Consider the following 19867-nt stretch of genomic DNA (forward strand, 5'->3'; position numbering starts at 1 on the left):
ATCAGTTAGTTAAAGCTAATGTATCTTGGCTGCAAAAATCCAGGTTACCACTAGATAGCAGCAAAGTGACAGGGAAAGCTCTTTGACATCTTGTGGTATGCAGATTATTACAGACAAATATGGTAGCCATAACAATTACTTTCTCATACCAGTCCAAAATATTGCTATCCAAGGGCTCAAACAGCTCAAGACCTCATTATTTCCTTGGAAATAGTAAAAGTAAAGAAAATAGAAGAGCAACTCAAAAGGAGAAGTTCCACAACTTAAACAGGAGTCCAAGTATCTTTTTAAACACATCAAAGTGGGATGTACCACTTACTTTCAATACATGGAAATGCAATGGCATTATCTCATTATCCTAATACACAGTCAGGCTGTGGCTGTGAAAATAAACGCTATAAATCTTGGCCGGATCTATAATAAACTTATATATAAACTTATATTAGGCTTTACATGAGAATCAAGAAGCGGTCTGCAGTCAGCCTTCTTCGACCGACTGGTCTCTAAAAGTCATCTCCAGCAATCGAGACGTTTTAGTAATGCACTCGGAGGCTCCAAATTTTGAAGGCTGCCCAAAATTGCAAATCGGGTTTCTCTCAAAATCTGAAAGGGAACCTGGGTTTTGTTTTGCTTTTGCTTTCTTCTTCTTTCCAGCAGTCTACGAAATAAATACACCCGCCACTTCAACGGCCATTAAAAGCCAGGCTGGAGGGCGGAGACATATCTGACTACGGAGGCAGGAATAGGCAGCATCTGCTGGTCAGGTGACTTAAAGCGAGCTCTTCCTTAGGAATGGGCTCAGGAGGCGGTAGGGCGCATGTCCATTCTCCTTCCGCCCTTTCACTTCGAACATGCACTGAACACTTGAGAAGCGGTTTCTTAGCGGCACTCTGCTTCCGGCGCAGTTACGTCACTTCCTGCGGACGCCGACGCTCAGCTCCCTCTCCTTTTCTCTCTCTCTCTCTCTCTCTCTCTCTCTCTCTCTCTCTCTTCCCCTCTCCCTTTTTTCCCTCCCCCTTTCTCCGGACCCGGATGCTGACTGGTGGCGGCGGCTCCTCTCGGGACTGTCACTGAGCGGCTCCGCCGGGCCTCTTGTCCTGCGCGATGGCGGCGGAGGAGGCCGGGGGAGCGTCTTGTTCCTCGGGGCCGGTGTCGACCGGGCCGGGGCCGGGTCCAGGACCTGGTCCAGGACCGGGTCCGGGTCCAGGCCCCTGCGAGTGGTTGCTGCTGCGGGACGGCTGCCTGCGTTGCGACGCCGACGGGCTTTGCAGCCTGTGTTACCACCCGGCGCTCAACGCCATCCTGGCCGTGACCGCCCGCGGCGCCATCAAAGTCATCGACGGCACCTCAGGAGCTACGCTGCAGGCGTCGGCGCTCAACGGTGAGGCGGCGGCGGGAGGGGGGGGGGAGTCGGGTCAGAGGCCGGTCCAAAACAGGGACCCCCGTGGGTGGCGGGAGGTGGTGGTGGTGGCGGGGGAAAGAGCGGCAAGCGCCCGCGGCGGGTTTGTGTAGGGAGAGCGGGCGGCGTTTTAGGGAAGGAAAAGCCCGGCGCGTCCCCTCGTCTCTTCTCTCCCGCTCGCCGTGGCTTTTCGATCTGTCCCGGGTGTGTGTGTGTGTGTGTGTGAATGTGACGGTTGGGCTTCGGGGCCTGGAAGTCCGTTTGCTTGCTGACAAGAGCGCGAAGGCGAGCCGGTTTTCTTTCTTTCTCTTGAGCACCCGCCGCTTTTATTCTCTCGAATTGTGACTCGGGAGGGACGTCGAGCCGAAGCCAATAAAGAAAGGCCGGCCCGAGTTGTAAGGAGGAGGAGGAGGACAGAAGTGGAAGTCCAAAGTTGCCTTCCCGTACCGGCCCCCTTCCTTGAACGGCTCCCTACTTTCTTTTTCCCCCCAAATGGTTTGTTTTAAAAGCAGGGGGTTCCTCAGCCCTCTGTGCTCCGGAAATGCTAGACCTCAAGTCCCACCGCTGTCATTCCACATGGCAGTGCTGAAAGGAAGGGCAACGTTGGCCAAGAGTGGCAGAATCCCAGTTCTGGAAAACTATTTCAAATTCTGACTTATTCCCCCCCACCCCACCCCTTCCTATAAAACTATGATTCCACCAATTGTTAGAGAGACAAGTTGGGGAAAGGTTGACCAAAATAAGTTTCTTCAAATGCTTTATTAGAAATGGGTGTATCCATGTGGTAGCTGGTGATTACAAACGTGTGTTGATATGCTGTAATTTACCAAAGTATGACTACAGTATTATAATATACACGGTACAGATTGTACATAATCTTCGCTTGAGTAGCCTATTGGTAATAACACTGAAAGTATTACTATACTAAAAATTCAGACACCCCTTAACTAGATTTGACAACCATTGATTTAAAACCTCAACGGTTTTGGTATTCAATTAGGTGGTAATGCTGTGTTTCTGTATATTAAATGTTACAACTAAGCAGATTTCTGCTTTTCCTATAATGCTACTTTGAAGTGGAATATAGCAACATGTTGAAGTAGTTGTAGGTTATTACCCACTACAGAATTTTGTTATATTGGTCAGGTTTTTTTTTTAATGCAATATATTTCAACATTTGAAAAATGTGTTGAAGACAAGGAAATGTAATCCTAGTTTATCATTTCTTAGAACGCATTGTGTTTTGTGAAGGTTGTGGTAGGGTTTTTTTTAAAAGAATAATTGGTAAGGCTAAGAATATTTATAGTGAGAACCAAAAATACCTGGGATAAGAATGTTTTTATGTAAAAATAATTTAAAAGGTAGATGACTAGAACACTTAAGTGTTGTGGTTGTATGAATTATGCTTTATGTACATACTTGTTTTAAATGCCACTTTCCTGTTCAAAATAAATAATTGAGTCTTTATAAATTAAAACAGCATAAAATGTACAAAAAAAAAGAATTAAAGCACAAATAATAAATAATATTAAAGGCCTCAGTACAGATAGTTTTTACAAGTGTCTAAAGGCAAAGAAAGTGAAGCTCTCTTTACTGTAGGTAGGCCTCTAAAAGCAAGACTATCATCTCCCATAGATCTGAGAGGAAAATCTTCTGTTAGTCAGATCATGACCTTTTTTGGGAACATTGGTAATTAGCACTAATGTCTTTAGTTATACTTGAAAATCATTTTATTTTTTTATTTTTTATTTTTTATTTTATTATTTAAATTTCTATACCGCCCTTCTCCAGAATAGGACTCAGGGCGGTGAACAGCCAGAATAAAAAACAATACATACAAAATTTAAAAACAATTTAAAATAATTAAATATTATTGGCCGTAAATTAAAATAACCCAATTTAAAATAACCCAATTTGACAACCAATGCAGATTTTTCAGTATTATCAAGTTATGGGACATCTGCATTGTGCAGGGTCATCAATAACATCAAAATAGCCAGAACTTTCTCTTGGTTATGTGCATATGTTACATGTTAAAAGAGGCAGGGTTTTGATTATCTAGTTGTGCCCACTGTTTTTCTGCTGCTCACTATCAACCTGCAACTATTCTTATCATGTTATCTTGGTAATTTTGTACCAGTTAGTAGTCTAGCTATTTAGTGTATATTAATTGCAATTTTCAAATAGTTTTCAAGAGTACTCCTATAAAGAGTGGAGTACATTGCAGTTATAGGTAGTCCTCGATTTACAACAGTTTGTTTAGTGACTGTTCAAACTTACACCATCACTGAAAAAAGTGACATGATTGTTTATCACATTTATGACCATTGAATCATCCCCGTGGTTAGGGGATCAAAATTCAGATGCTTGACAATTGACTCGTATTTATGGTGGTTGCAGTGACTTGGGATCGTCTTTTGTGATCTTCTGACAAGCAAAGTCAATGGGGAAGCCAGATTCACTTAATAACCTTGTTACTAACTTAATTGCAGTGGTTCACTTAATAATTGTGGCAAGAAAGGTCATAAATGGGGAAAACTTGCTTTACAAGTATCTCACTTAACTTGCTATTTTCATGCATTGATGTAAAACACTGGTGGGTAAAAAATTATTAACATAATATCTGAAAAACTAAGATGAACACCGCCCCCTAGAGTCGGGAACGACTAGCACATATGTGCGAGGGGAACCCTTACCTTACCTTAGAAGATTTGATATAGTTTATCAGCTGAGTGGGTTTTCCATTTTCCTAACTGAAAAGTTGATTGAGGTGGATTTTGCTGAAAAGAGCAATGACTGCAACACAAAATGTTTCATGCATTGATGTAAAACTCTGGTGGGTAAAAAATTATTATCATAATATCTTATAAAAGTTGTTTATTTAAAAAATTACTGTGAAACAGCTACTTCACTTTGGCCACTTAGAATACAATATTTTTCATTAACATAATTCCAATATTTTTGCTTTATAATATAATCTAGGAAATGCATTCCAATGTGAGCAGACCCATTCTTACCTTTTTTCCCTTTTCTTTCTGAGAGAAATGTTTCTTTCATTTTTTCTTGTTTACTTTCAGTTTCTCTTCTTGCTTACCAAAATCTGTCCTTTCTTCCTTTTGCCTAGCAGAGAGAGATTGCTTGTTCAATTGCTTACAGTCTTTCCTACTCCTTGTCTGACAGAGAGATCTGTATGGCAGAGTAGCCAGAGCCTGTTTTCCCCTTGGCCACTGCATCTTTTCTTCCTCAGTACTTCCCAACCTTTCTGCTTTCCTGCTGCATAGACTGATTCTTGTCAGAAAGAAGCATAAGAGGCATCAGGGCATCGATTTCATGGCCTGGCCAACCAGAATTTTCAGTTGCAAGGGGATCTGCTAGGTCAAGCTGAGGTGAATGGTTAGGCCACTAATGCCAAACTGCCTTTTCCTGGAATGCACCTTATGTCTTTTCAGCATCCTCTGTACTTACTTACAAAGTGTACATATGTTTTCTACCTCTGAGCTAGGCAAAGAACATGTTACCATAATTGCCATCTAGTCATAGCCTAATTCTCAGATCTCATATAGAGATGCTCGAGGTTTGCTAGGCTACACATGCTTAATAGATAGGTTGGCTTAATAGATATTTTTGTGGTATTTGGATATATCTGTATTTTCTTTTCTGACACTTTTTTCTCTATTTATTAATGAAATTTGGATAAAAATGCATCTTTGTGATTTTGCCAAAATGTAAGTCTTTATGGGAGTATTATGTATGAAGTCTGATTTATTTATTATATACCATATCATATTCAAAAGCTGCCCATCTCCCTTATATGAAGTTGCTATTTGAGGTTTCATTTATTTATTTAAAACATTTGTATAGCTACCCAACTTAAAACCAAACTCTGGACAACTCACAACCAAAGAATAAAAGGATACATGCACATAATAAAAAAAGAGAACAATAAAACCAACATGTTGTGTTGCCATCACAACAAACTTCCCTGATGCAGCCCACAACATTCTCACACTTCATCTTCATCACACTTCATCTTCCTTCTATGTCAAAGTGTGGGGAAAGCCAGCTTTTTTAATGGTTAAAGAAGGTTAAAAGGGTAAAGTCCTGCTGGCTCTCATGGAGGAGGGTGTTCCATAGGGAAGGGCTGCAAAACAATGGAAAAGTCCTATTTGTTCACTGTGCTCCTTCACTTTTATTATTAGAATTTGTGATAGAAATGGAAATAAGTGCATCTTTTTAAAAGTTATGTATAGTTTTAGCAAAGTATTTGATGGTTGAACAAAGTAAAGTGGCAACAGGATTAATATTTGAGACTCGTAAAATCTTTTCAAGCACATATGACCAATCTGAGGTATGTGATATATATAGAACATGCAGAAAACAATTTTGGATGGAAAGCTTTTTTTTTAATGCCTTTTAGAGCCTACTAGATATCAGGAAATGCCTGTGGCCTTATTGGTGCCCATGAAGACAGCATTGCCACCATTGGTCTAAACCAAGAGCCCATGGTGCAATAGACTATTGGTTTAGTCCATTGAACCATGGACTAAACCAATAACTTTAGTCTGAAGAATTTCCTTAGCTGTACTAAAAGTAGGCATAAGAGTACTTTTCTTCCTTCAGCAGTACCATAAGGCAGAATTCCCCAACCTTTCCAGTTTTGTGGACTGGCTGGGGGGGAGGGGAGAGTGGATGGTTCCACATGAGTAGCGGGCAAGCGGGCATTGTGCAGCTCCATTTACACAAGCAGAGGGCAAGGGTGTGTACATAGCTCCACTCACACATGCACTTGCCTGCTGCTCGCGCAAGTGGGGATGCACATGTATGCTCACCTGCCATTTCCGTGGCCTGGTTCCAAACGGCTCAAAGCCTGGTAGCGGGCTATGGTCTGGGAGTTGGGGAGCCCTGCCATATAAAATACCATTATGGGAAGTTTCTGTAATGCTTCATATTGGGATTGGAAGCAAAGCTGTTTATACCTAGTACTGTTGATGTATGTTGTGATTACTGTTGTTACTTTATTTTTACATCATCTGTGCTGAAATTATAGTGACATTATTTATTTATTTATTTATTTATCTATCAAATGTATATAAACACCCATCTCATGAAAAGTGATTCTTAATAGTTTCTGTTTTAATGTTAATGAATATAATGTATGAAGCAGAGAATGCAGGTAGTAGAAGAAAGAAGGGTTTATAAGGAAAGACATCTATGACATCTATGATAGTTTTTCATAATTTGATTAAAAATATTTTTAATAGGGATGTACAAAATGTTCCATGCATTGTTTCATATACAGAACAATTAGTTTTGATTAGTCCAAGTCTGAACTGAAATATGTATTTATGTTGATTCATATACGGAACAAAACAGATTCTAAATACAGACCAAGACATGATTATTCTAGGCAAAAATGGTTTGGGAAAAAACAGGAGAAAAAAAAATAAGAGACTTGATGGATTTCCTAAGTGACACAATGTATGAATATTGGTTGTAATGACTGAGCAAAGTCACGAGAAGGAAATGGTTGGGCCAGTGGGCTATGCAATGCTTGCAGATTTTTCATTATTGCTGAGACCATCAATAGTGCAGGATACTGGTGACAGTTGAGGCTGAGGAAGGGAAGAAAAGAGGCTGGGGAGACATAGAAGCAGGCAGGCCCATGGGAGTACCTTATTGGGAACTGCTAAATGGAGAGAGCCTGGGTTGTGTGTAACACACATCATATATGTCTGAATATCACCTAATATTCTGAGAGCTTTCTGGATTTAATTTCATCCAAAATCAAGAAAAGCAAAAACATTCTGTTTATTCTACTGGAGCCTACTTGTTTAGCTATCTTCATCTACTTCCAGAACACTTTTTTTTATTTCCACCAAAATAATTCAGCAGTTTGATTGCTTTTTAAATTGTAATCATTCTATGCGATTTTTACTATATACCGTATTTTCCGGCGTATAAGACGACTTTTTAACCCAGGAAAATCATCTCAAAAGTCGGGGGTCGTCTTATACGCCGGGTACCCGAATCTGAGTTGCTGGCGCTGACTGATGACACTTTGGGAGCGCCGGCAACATTGAGGGGAAGCTGTACTCTGAATTAGTTCCAACCTACAAGAGGTGCCAGGCAGTGCGCGGCCCACGAGAAAGGAACGCGTCCCCACTCTACCCCGGAATTCGGGTCACCTTCCTTCCTTTCCCAGCAGTCCACGGTGAAAGCGGCGGCGCGGTCGACCTGGGCCAGCGCCTTGCACACCTGGCTCTGCGTCTCCATTATGAGAAGCTCCATGCGACTTCGCATGTCTCCGCCCCAGTCGCGCAGCTCTCGCAATCCGCTCCCCGGAGGAGCCATGAAGTGCTCGCACCGCCTTGCCAGATCTTCCTCGTCCTCCTTTCCCCACGGCTTTTCCCGTTGTAATTGCTGCTGCTGCTGCCGCCGAGGCTGCTCCTTCATCTCCGCCCACCGCACCAGACCCAGCCCGGCCAGCACCGCCGTGGCTCCCGCAGTCCAAGAAGATCGGCACCTGGGCTCGCAGGCGAAGGGTGGGAGTGCGCAGCGATCGACGCTGATCGCAGCCACCCACCATCGCCCCAACGGGAAGAACCGCCCGGCAGCGATTCCAAGGAGCCCGAAGCGAACATCCTGGAGCAGCACGGGCTGGCCCAGAGGCTTAAACCCTGGGAGCCCAGATGCCGAACCCCGCACAGCAGAAAAGACATGACAGCCGGTGCCCAGTTCCTTCTGCAGCCATCCGGATCAGCGTCCGGGCTCGCAGGCAAAGGGTGGGAGTGCGCAGCGCATTTTCCTGGCTTGGCGCCGATCCGGACGGCTGCAGAACGAACTGGGCACCGGCTGTCATGTCTTTTCTGCTGTGCGGGGTTCGGCACCTATGCTCCCAGGGTTTAAGCCTCCGGGCCAGCCCGTGCTGCTCCAGGATGTTAGCTTCAGGCTCCTTGGAATCGCTGCTGGGTGGTTCTTCCCGTTGGGGCGATGGTGGGTGGCTGCGAGCCTGGAAGAGGTGGTGAAATGCAGAGCAATACCTCGTGGGGAAGGAGTCCGCCGTGGCTCCCGCAGTCCAAGCGACGCCGATCGCTGCCACCCACCATCGCCCCAACGGGAAGAACTGCCCGGCAGCGATTCCAAGGAGCCCGAAGTGAACATCCTGGAGCAGCACGGGCTGGCCCAGAGGCTTAAACCCCGGGAGCCCAGGTGCCGAACCCCGCACAGCAGAAAAGACATGACAGCCGGTGCCCAGTTCGTTCTGCAGCCGTCCGGATCAGCGTCCGGGCTCGCAGGCAAAGGGTGGGAGTGCGCAGCGCATTTTCCTGGCTTGCTTACCTTAGCTCAGTGGTTGGGGGGGTCAAACAACCCTTTCACAGGGGTTTTGATGGTGGTGCAATACAGAAAAACGAGCGCAGCCCTCGCCATCCGGAATGAATGGTGCTGTTGTGGCGGTGGGGGAGGGGGCGGCAGAAGCGGGAAGAAGCGGCGTTTGCGATGGCTGGAAGCTGTGGGAGTGAAGCACAACTTTCATTTGTATGGCAGCAGCATTCCGCCTTGGTATATTTGTGTCAGGAGTGGCGCAAGGCAGCCTTTGTTTCCTGCTGCCTGGGACTCAGAGTGGTAAATGGCGTCTGATCCGGAGAGCTGCTGGATTTTGCTCTCTAATCCGGATGCCAAATCGGCCCCCTGCAAACTCTCGTCTCTCAAGGAGCGCTCCCTGAAGCGGGGCTGGAAACTTTGGTTGGACTGCTTGAGAGGAGAGCTTGCAGGGGGGCGATCTGATGTCTGCAATGGAGAGCGGCATCCGGCTTTTTCTCTCCGCTGTAAGAGCGCTGTAAGAGTGGCAGCCCTCATCTCCTAATGCTTGGGACTGCAAAATCCAGCTGCTCCCTGGACCAGTCACCATTTATCGCTCCGAGTCCCAAACATTAGGAGATGAGGGCTGCCACTCTTACAGCGCTCTTACAGCGGAGAGAAAAAGCCGGATGCCGCTCTCCATTGCAGACACCAGATCGCCCCCCTGCAAGCTCTCCTCTCAAGCAGTCCAACCAAAGTTTCCAGCCCCGCTTCAGGGAGCGCTCCTCGAGAGACGAGAGTTTGCAGGGGGCCGATTTGGCATCCGGATTAGAGAGCAAAATCCAGCAGCTCTCCGGATCAGACGCTATTTACCGCTCTGAGTCCCAAGCAGCAGGAAACAAAGGCTGCCTTGCGCCGCAAATATAGCAAGGCAGAATCCTGATGCTGCACTTTCAGCAGACAGATGAGGGCTGCCTTGGCCATCGGCTGGCGCAAATATACCAAGGCGAATGCTCATGCCGCACAAGTTCAAGTAGTGCTTCGCTCCCACACTTCTTCCGGCCCTCAGTCTCTCAGGGAGATGCTTGACTTCCTCTCAGCCCCAAGACACTGGCTGGCCCATGAGATGAGAGAGAGAGAGAATGAGAGAGAAAGAGAGAATCAGAATAAGACAGAGAGAGAAAGAGACAAAGAATGAAAGAGAGAGAAAGACAGAATGAAAGAGAATGAGAGAAAGAGACAGAGAGAATCAGAGAGAGAGAGTGAGAGAGAGAGAATGAGAGACAGAGAAAGAGACAGAATCAAAGAGAACCAAAGAATCAGAGAGAGAATGAGAGAGAGGGAGAGAAAATGAAAGAGAATCAGAGTGAGAGAATCAGAATGAGAGGGAGAGAGTGGGGAGAGAGAGAAAGAGGGGGAGAGAGAAAGAGAATGAGAGAGAAAGAGAAAGAGCGGGAGGGAGAAAGAGAAAGGGGGACAGAGAGAAAGAGAGAATGAGAGAGAGTGGGGGGGAGAGAAAGAGAGTGGGAGAAAGAGAGAGAGAAAGGGGGGAGAAAGAGAATGAGAGAGAAAGAGTGGGAGAGAGAGAGAAAGAATGAGAAAGAGGGGAGAGAAAGGGAAAGAGTGGGGGAAAGAAAGAATGAGAAAGAGAGGGGGAGAGAGAAAGAGAATGAGAGAGGGGGAGAGAGAAAGAGAGAATGAGAAAGAGTGGGAGAGAAAGAAAGAGAGGGAGAGAGAGAGAAAGCGAAAATGAGAGAGAGAGAAAGAGAGAATGAGAGAGAAAGAGTGGGAGACAGAGAGAGAGAGAGACAGAGAGGATGGAGAGTGCCTGAAGGACCCCATCCCGTACTGGGAGTCCAGGTGCTTCAGCAAGCGGGGCACTGGATTCGTATTAGTGGTCTGCGAAATTTAAAATTATGAAGTTGGTGGTCCCTGAGGTCCAAAAGGTTGGGGACCCCTGGCCTAAGACCATCGGAAAACAAATATTTTTGATGGTTTTAGGAATAACTTTATCGTTGGGGGTCACCACAACATGAGGAACTGTATTAAAGGGTCGCGGCATTAGGAAGGTTGAGAACCACTGCCTTAGCTGCTTGCCTTGCTTCGCTTGCCTGAATCCATTCCATCAGCAAGCAACTCCCTGCCTACAACCAAGCAGGCAGGGAGTTGTGGACTTCAACTCCCAGAATTCCTCAGCCAGCAAAACAAAGCTGGCTGAGGAATTGTGGGAGTTGAAGTCTACAAGTCTTAAAGTTGCCAAGGTGGGAGACCCCTGTTCTATTGGGTACGTAAGTTTTTTTCCCCTTTGGGATCTTTAAAAAAAAATAGTTAATTGGGTTTTTTTTAAGTTCTTTTTTAGACCTAGCCATTTAAAGTTTAGGAAGTTTTAAATTTAGCTTTCATATAAAAATAAAATAAAATAAAATAAAATAATATTTGTGCAGCTTTCTGAGATTTAGTGTGTTTCTGTAGTGTTTCACTCTAACTACACAAACACACAAAATCTCACACAGCTGTATGTGGAATTTTGTGTGTGTGAAGTGTGAAAGTTGGGTTTTGGGGCTTTTTGTGGCTGTGTGAAGTTCCTGCTTGTTGCAGGGGCCATTTTGGGTCTAGCACAGCTACTTTTACATTGTGGATGAGCCAGTTGTGTTGTGTTGTGTTGTGTTGTGTGTGTGTAAAGCGTGAAAGTTGTTTTTTGGGGCTTTTTGGGGCTGTGTGAGGTTCCTGCTTGTTTCAGGGGCCATTTTGGGTCTAGCACAGCTGCTTTTACATTGTGGGTGAGCCAGTTGATGTTTTTTTAATTTTTATTTGGTGTGCGTTGGAAGAGGGATAGTCTTATACGGCGAGTATAGCCCAAACCCTATATTTTAACAGGAAAAGTAGGGGGTCGTCTTATACGCCCAGTCGTCTTATACGCCGGAAAATACGGTATGGTAGACAATATGATATTTAATTCTTTTTGCACCAATCGTTTTATGCATTCATAGTCTCTTTCACTTCATCATTCCACCAGATATCCTATTCCACATTGCTCATTAACTTCTCCATATATCTTGTAGCAATCTGTAGCATACATTTTTCCATTTTGTTCTTCCACACCCTCTTTTATTAAATCCATTCACTCATTCTCTCTGGATATTAATCTGACAGTTTTTCATTCAGGCCTTGTATTTTCCTGTGTGGTAGTTCTATTTTCATTGTTGCTTCTTGTACTTTCCCCCCTTTTTATTCTATATTGTCTTGCACAAGTTGAGCAGCAAACAGTTCTCAATTAGCACATTTCTAATGATTTTACTGGTTTTGTCATAAACCAATTAACAGGTAATACAAGAATTGAGAGGGGTAGATTAGGCAGAGAAAGAACTATAGAGAAAGAAATTCTTGTCTAGAACTTATATCTGCAACTTAAATAATCAAAGAATAATTGGTTTCTTGCAGTCCAGTAATCTAGATCTAAATTCAAACAGTGAATTTGGGATATGGATCTCCAAAGAAATTTAAGCAAGGGAATCACACCACATTTTTTATCATATTCTCCTGTAAGGGTTCACTCTTCCCTCTTATTTATCATCCATTATGATATTGAAATTTTATAAGGCTTTCACTTTAGCTGGGTTGGAGACATTGCCTTTAGCAGTTTACATTTATGTGTTAGAAGGGAGAGGGGCAAGACAAAGAGGAAATGCAGCCTGGGGCTGAATAGGAGACAGAGAAAAGAGTTACGCTAGCCAATTCCTAGAATGTCCCAGGAATATCTATGAGTGTGAGAGTAGTAAAGGTTAAGCCTGGTAAGATTCTGTCTGTTGAGTACAAGCAAATAAAGAACTGAACTTCGACTGGATTGCTCTATGTCATTCTTGAGCTGGGCCTGATGTTCTGTTACTGTAGCTTCACAATAAAGTAAAGTTAGCTTATCTGGTTGTGTTTCCTGTCTGGTCTACCTGAGAAGACTGATAACAATCTTGCAAGTCTCCTACTCTCTTCAAAGGAGAGAAATTTCAGGAATGTCCTCTGATGGTCAAGATACTCTGCTATCCACCAAGCATCTGGCAGCAGCCTCGTTGCAACCCCAGAAGCTAGTAGATGGGCAAATGACCACTTTGCAGAATGCCATGATAAAACTAATGCAACAGCTGAGGTAGAATTTGCCTCAACCCATGGCAGCACAACAAATTGCATCTTAGGCAATGCTTCTGCATTCCCATAGGAGCTTGCCAGAACCAGGATCAATTCTGGACATTCACTGCTCAATATGTTTATGGCAGGCAGACCAGTGGAGTTTTCCCATTGATCACACCAAAATGAATTTTGGATTAATTTTGCTGAAGGAAGCAGCAGTTCATTCATTGAGGGAACCATCTGATATTGGAAGGACCAGCACCTCGTGTAAACCTGACACTTTGGCAGCCCTATACAAGATGGAAGATCTGGGAGCTGAAGCGGTGTCAGAAGTAAATAAGAATATCCTGGAAGAGTTACATCAGCATTGTGTAATAATAGACATTGACTGGAAGAGTTAAGGCAGAGAACAAATGGTAAGGGGAATCTACAGTCTGTTTTTCCCCATATCACCTCTCCCAATAGCCTCTTCGGAAGCCAGCAGAAGAGAAGGCATGCAAATTGGATCAGCCAAGATTTCCAGAGAAAAAGCAAAAAGGAAGGGATCAAGGATTGTACGTTTACTATGGAGCTCCAGGACTCTGTTAAAAGCACCAGTGTCTTAAACAGCAACAAGATGCAGAATTTGTAAATCAACAGGATGATAGCCAGCAAGTACCCATCTCATTTCATAGTAGCAAACCAAGGAAACTTTGCCAATCCCTCCCCTTCTAGGAATTCCAAATAGGGGATGCGCCACCATTTGAAAAGAGCTCAGTAGGCAAGCATACTTAATTGCTCCTGTTACTGTTACTTTAGATTCTAGAGAGAAGGTGAAATTTTCTTCTCTTGTGCAGTCTAGGATAACCATAAATTTCATAAATACAGAAACAGTATAGAAATTAAAGTTTTCCATATGTAGTCCTTGATTTAGAGCCACAATCAGGATTGGAATTTCCATTATTAAGTCTTGTAGTCATAAAGCACAACATCACACGACAGCATTACTTAGTGATGTAATCTTGGCAAGCCCCATTGCCATTGTTAACAAAGAATCATGGATCATTAAGTACCCACCCCAACCCACCCATACTTGGTCCCTCCTTCCCTTCCCTTGGTAAGGTAAGCTATTATCGCTTTTTTAACTCACTCAACCTATCTATCCCCCCCCCCCCAAAAAAAATCTGTGCCCTTTTGGACACCTTGCACTCTGCCTTGCAGGTGGTAAGTAGCCCCAGAACCTCATGCTTTTGAGGCTCGTTGCCACGCCATTGATCACTGGCTTCTGGGTGTGCTGCAGTTCTGGAGCCAAAAGAAGCACTGGACCACAGTGCAGCAGCAAATCTTTTGCAGTGCAAGGAAAGTCCAATCAGGCCCAACAGTATAGTACAAAGCAGGTGCTCCATGAATCCCCAGTAGTACAGCACAAAGCTTCTGCACAATACCACAATGCATAGTCACCTCCTCTAGAAGCCCCAGTGGTGCTGTGTAAAGCTGCCACTAGCACCGCAATATGAAGTCACGCTAGGAAGTCCCAGAGGCGCAGTGTGAAACCACCAACCAGCAAAGCTGCTGCCCAGCACCGCAGCATGAAGCTTCTGCCTTAGAAAGCCCATCCCAGTTGCCTTCACTGCTCTGTACTCTGAGATCCTCAGCTGATTTTCACCATCTTCCTTCTGCTACGATGTAGCAGCCCTGGCCCTTCACAAGGCACCATGTGAGGCCATCTTCCCCATTTCAAGCTGGCATACTTGGTCAGCAGTGGGAGCAAGAGGACAGCAAAGGTCAGCTGCGATGGCAGGGGCTGGGGAGTGCAGGGGGCAAAGGGACATACATGGAGGAGGTAGATAGGGGACTTGCATTGCCTGTGCAATCTCAAGTTCGGGCAGGTTGTCAAGCACTCAAATTTTAATCACATGACTACAGAGGTGCTGCAATGGCTATAATTTCTGGTCATAAATCTTGTTCAATTCCTATGTCACTTAAAACGGTTGTTGAATAAAGGCAAAACTAAAACTCATAGTCTTGGTTTTTATTCTTGTATATAAAGAATGTATTTTCTTTTACTACTCTTGATAATGTTCATTATTTGTCACAGGTGTGTGCATACATGTGTGTGTGCTTTTCTTTTTCAGAATGCATAGCAATTCTGTCTTTTGTTCAGATTATTTTTCATCAAAGATTGAACAATTTGGTCAATTTAGTACTAAAACTACTACTATAGTACTAAATAAATCATTAGGTTATGAATTAGATGGATGTTTGGAAGATATTTTTTATCAAAGTTATACTGAATAGGTATATTCAGATTTTGGATTGTTGAAACATACTTGTCTGTACCTATAAACATTTCTTCTATGAAAAATTAGAATAATATTGTTTTTAAAAATCCAAGCTTTCTTGGGTTTTTCAGCTTTATTTCAGATATTTCTCAATTTAAAGTGTATTAAAATAAGGAAAATAAATATCTCTATACCTGGAGAAGAGACTACAGTATTAGAAGTTAGAATACCATTCATTGATATTCAAATGTAAATGTTTAAGGAGCAGAAACTTCGGTAAAATCTTCTCAGAAGTCGTGCATAGTGTCCTTCCATGATAGGCTTTCCCTTCTATGATCAGTGAGAGGAGATTGCAGTATATTTCAGCAGGATTTCATGAATATGCTTACTTGATTTGAATTAAAATCTCTATTTTATTGTTTTGCTTTTTACATTTTACAGCTAAGCCAGGTGGTCGGGTGAAATGTCAGTACATTTCTGCAGTGGATAAAGTCATCTTTGTGGATGATTATGCAGTTGGATGTAGGAAGGATCTGAATGGCATCTTGTTGTTGGACACAGCTCTGCAAACTCCTGTTTCTAAACAAGATGATATAGTTCAGCTTGAACTGCCAGTTACAGAGGTAAGTGATTAGTAGTCTTTCTATTAGACTTCTACAGGAACCGCACACACCAGATCTAATTCCCTTTTAACTTTTTCCATTGAATATATGTATTTTTATTATAATACTGCTACTATGCTGGGAAAAAAAGGCTTTGTCTCTTCCTCATTTACATGTATCTATCATGCAGAATCTGATTTTCATCATATGCAGGACCTCTCAGTAATCATACTCACAAAGTAGCCTAGGATCTTCATCTGGTCAAGGAATGAATAATTATGCTTGATTGGTGGTAAATTTCAGGAACATGTAACCTAAATAATCCAGTGGCTCCCAGTTTGTTTTCAGACTGATTTCAAGTTGATGATGATTGTCTTTTAAAAGTTTGAAATGCATCTTCCTGGTTCACCTTCCTTGATTAATAAGATTTATGTAACAGGAGATGCATATTTTATCCCTATTTAAAGTCAGCTATAGAGAGATTGGAGAATATATTCATAGACCTATATACCATTAATTAGTATCCTTTTTTTTCTGTTTGGAAGTATTTTAATTGAATTTTAGCTATTGGTATATTTTGAGAAAATCAGTCATGAAGATCTATTTAACTAGAATAAGAGTACTTAACTAGGAAATAGTATTATGTGTGCACACTAGCATTTTGCCAGTTGTGCCTGGATGATGAGAACTGGATGAAACAGTCAAATAGGAACTCCTTTGTTGTTGATCATACAACCTTGTTTTAAGTTTTTCAAGCTTGTAATGTACCACAAATAAGTTACTTCGGGATCCATATCGGTACAGAATACAAGAAATGTAATAGTTCACTATGAAACAACATTTTAAAAGCATGGGTGAATACAAATCTGATGATCACTTGGCTTGTTTGGTTAATAATATTTTATTACTAATAATCAAATTATTGGTTTTTGCATCTACTGCAAAGGGTAAAGTGACCTAGTAAACAAGATATGTTGCTACTTACTATTATTGTTGTGAGTGTTTACTATATTGTACATTATGATACATGCATCTCATTTTAAATTATATTTTTCTTAATTTTTAATATATAGTGCAAATGATACCACTTGAAAACAAGACTTGATGATTTAATTCCACCGTTAAAAAATGTATATTTAACAGAATATGAAATAGTAACAATTTTTAAAAACTAAAAGGCAGAAAGAAAAAAACCCTTTAGAATTGTGCTGTCTTGCCTCCTTGCCAATAACAAGACTGAGACCTGGAAGATTTCATTAAACCAGTCTTCAGAATGTGTCACACATGCACCTTTCCAAGAATATATAATCATTTTTATTATGAAAGTTGTAAGTTTAAATGAGGGATCTAATTATTTAATATGATCTGAACACCAATCAGTTTCTTCTCTTTTTTTAACTAACTTCTATGGGTACTTTATAATACCACTTGGCATAATGCTGGCTTTGCTGTTTATCTTTAGGATATTGATATATCCCAATAGTAGTAGTTTATTTCTAAAGTAATTTGGATATGTTTCTTGTGAAGAAGCATTTTCTCTATTTTTACTTTGAATTTTTATCTGGAACTAGATTCAAATGGTTTTCTGAGTACTAAGTTATTTGTAAATGCCTTAAAATATTTTCCCATGTATGCCTTATTCCTTAAACATTTGTTGCAAAAGATATATTCTTTATAGAAAGTAAAAAATTGAACTAATAATTCCAGTGCTAATCAGAAGTTAAAAATTTGCTTTTTGCATCTCAGGCTCAACAACTGTTGTCTGCTTGTATAGAGAAGATAGATGTGTCAAGCACAGAAGGATATGATTTGTTTCTTGCACAATTGAAAGATGGATTAAAAAATACCTCACATGAAACAGCAGCGAACCACAAAGTTGCAAAGGTAAGAAATCTTATCACTCTTTTTAATGCCACAGAGTTATCTGCTTTGCTGTTGCTATTCTATATTTGATTTTTAATAGTGGTTTTCCCTTGCAATGAATCTGTTAATCAAAGCTTGAACATGAATATGCCATATAAGGGTTGGGAAGGGAAAGTTGGACACTTTGTGTTTGGTTACCATCTTGTGTTTATAATACAGAGAGGATCCATTTTTTAACCGTTGTTGTTTCTGTCTTAATGCTGGATATTGGTTCCTTCATGGTAAGCAAAAGTCTGAAAGAGAAGTCTTCGAAACATTTTATACAGTTATTCTTTTTTAATGAACTGTTTTCAGAACAAACATAAATCTAGTTTTTATGTTTATATTTGTAGGTTTGAGTATATGCAACTCCTTATGGTAGCTATGTTAGGTAGGGCTGCTGGGAACAATAAGTCACCAACATCTGGAGGGCCAGAGGTGTACTATGTTTGCTCTGTTTCAAAGCAAAATATCTCAAAGATGCTGGGGTAGCATATTTACTTTTAAAGACCTTTTATACCCATTAGCCTTGTCTTTTTATTGCATTTGTATCCTAAAAATACATTCCCATTGTGTTTTGGAAGCTGAGATCTTGTACTCAATAACTCAAATTTTATTTATTTTTTGTAGTGGGCAACTGTTATGTTCCATCTCCCTCACCATGTATTGAAGTCTGTTGCCAGTGCCATTGTAAGTGAACTCAAGAAAATAAATCAAAACATTGCTGCCTTACCTGTAGCTTCATCTGTTATGGATAGATTATCTTACCTCTTGCCCAGTGCACGACCGGAACTTGGTGTGGGGCCTGGCCGATCAGTGGATAGGTATGGAGAAGTTAATTCACATTTTTAAAAACCTTTGTTTCACTTATATGTGTATTTTTAGTCCAATCTAAAGCAATAGCACAAAGTTATTGGGATGACAGATTGGCTGTTTTCAATGCTATGTGTGACAGTTCCTCAATGAATTCAAAGAACACTTGCTTGAGGAAGAAGGCAGAGAAATGGTAGGTTGCTTTTTGGAATTGTAAGTTTCCTATGTATACTCAGTATCACATGATTTATGTAAAGAAGTCACTATAGCAGCCTATATATGGGCAAGGACTATATATTGTGGTGTCAGTTATAATGTTATCCTTGTGGATATGTTCCTTAATATTTATTAGTAAAACCCCAACCTACAGAATCATATTTATTTCTACAAGTAATTCAATTTCACTTGGACTCCACAGGTTTCTTTGAAAATAAACCTGCAGAATGCTGCATGTGCAGCATACACATTTCTGTGCAGGAAGAAAAATGCTAAAGTAATTTGGGTAGTAGGGAGCATTCTTCCTAGAATATTGATATATTGTAAGTGGTTGTGCTTCCTTGTCAAGCCATTTTGCATCCAGGATACAGTATTCAAAATTTCCAAAATGTCTAACATTTGAGAACTGGCAATTTGTCTGATGATTGATATTCTTCCTGTTTTAGTTTCAGGAGTAGAGTTAGAATGGTTTTAGACTTATTTCTGGGTCATCTTGTATAGCTAATCATAGCACATCTTAGATACTCAAGTTACTTTATGCAGAAAAACTTGTAAAGACTAGGCACTATGCTGTTTTGTTTGTTTGTTTGTTTAATTTGTGGAAAGCAATTACATCTATACGAGGAATATAATTAGTATTGTGTTTGTAGGTACTTTAAATATGTTTTTAGATATATAAAACCAATGTGAAGATTGATACGGGGGGGGGGTGTTCTTACTGAGCTCAGTGAATAGGTACACTTCTGTGTGCTGCTAGTTTTGGCAATGTATTCTGTGCAACAAAAAAAAAACTGATTGTAGGGAACCACATGGATTATGGTTTATCCATTCCTGTTTTTTGAAATAATTCATGAAGGGAAAAGCCCAAATTCTCCATCTTGTATCTTCTTGCAGAGATACAAGAAAAAGATTGCTACAGCATTTTTTAACTTTTGCAAACTGGATGCTGCATTATCATTGTGTCTTGTAATATACCTATGAATTCACCTGTTAATTTTTTACCCTTTACCCTTAATTGTGAGCATGTATCTATAGTGGAGTACAGATTCTATAAGGGAGAATTATAGTATGGGTGATAGAAGGAGTAAGAAATTCAGCAGAAGAAATACAGGTGATTATTTAAGTTGTGATTTTATGAGCAGGGTGCAAACAGTAAATACTTTTGCTTCTTCTGGAAGAGACAATGGTCACAAGATTGGAGAATTAACAACAGCTAGGGAGCCTTTGAACTGTTTGTAATTCCTTTTTTCTTC

General features: G+C 41.5%; 1 protein-coding gene across 14 annotated transcripts in view; it reads left to right on the forward strand.

Annotated features, from left to right (window-relative positions):
* Positions 1 to 842: 842 nt before the first annotated feature.
* BIRC6 (baculoviral IAP repeat containing 6) overlaps positions 843 to 19867 on the forward strand; it is a 157085-nt gene continuing 138060 nt past the window's right edge. For all 14 annotated transcript variants that reach the window (XM_034428129.3, XM_034428130.3, XM_034428133.3 and 11 more), the window contains exons 1-4: positions 843 to 1381; positions 15523 to 15704; positions 17430 to 17567; positions 18216 to 18409. In XM_034428129.3, the coding sequence (XP_034284020.2) occupies positions 1105 to 1381; positions 15523 to 15704; positions 17430 to 17567; positions 18216 to 18409 (791 nt within the window). In that variant the 5' untranslated portion in view covers positions 843 to 1104. The remainder of the gene's footprint in view (positions 1382 to 15522; positions 15705 to 17429; positions 17568 to 18215; positions 18410 to 19867) is intronic.

This window comes from Pantherophis guttatus, chromosome 1 (genome assembly GCF_059756535.1).
Source record: "Pantherophis guttatus breed Tessera chromosome 1, ASM5975653v1, whole genome shotgun sequence".
NCBI lineage: Eukaryota > Metazoa > Chordata > Lepidosauria > Squamata > Colubridae > Pantherophis > Pantherophis guttatus.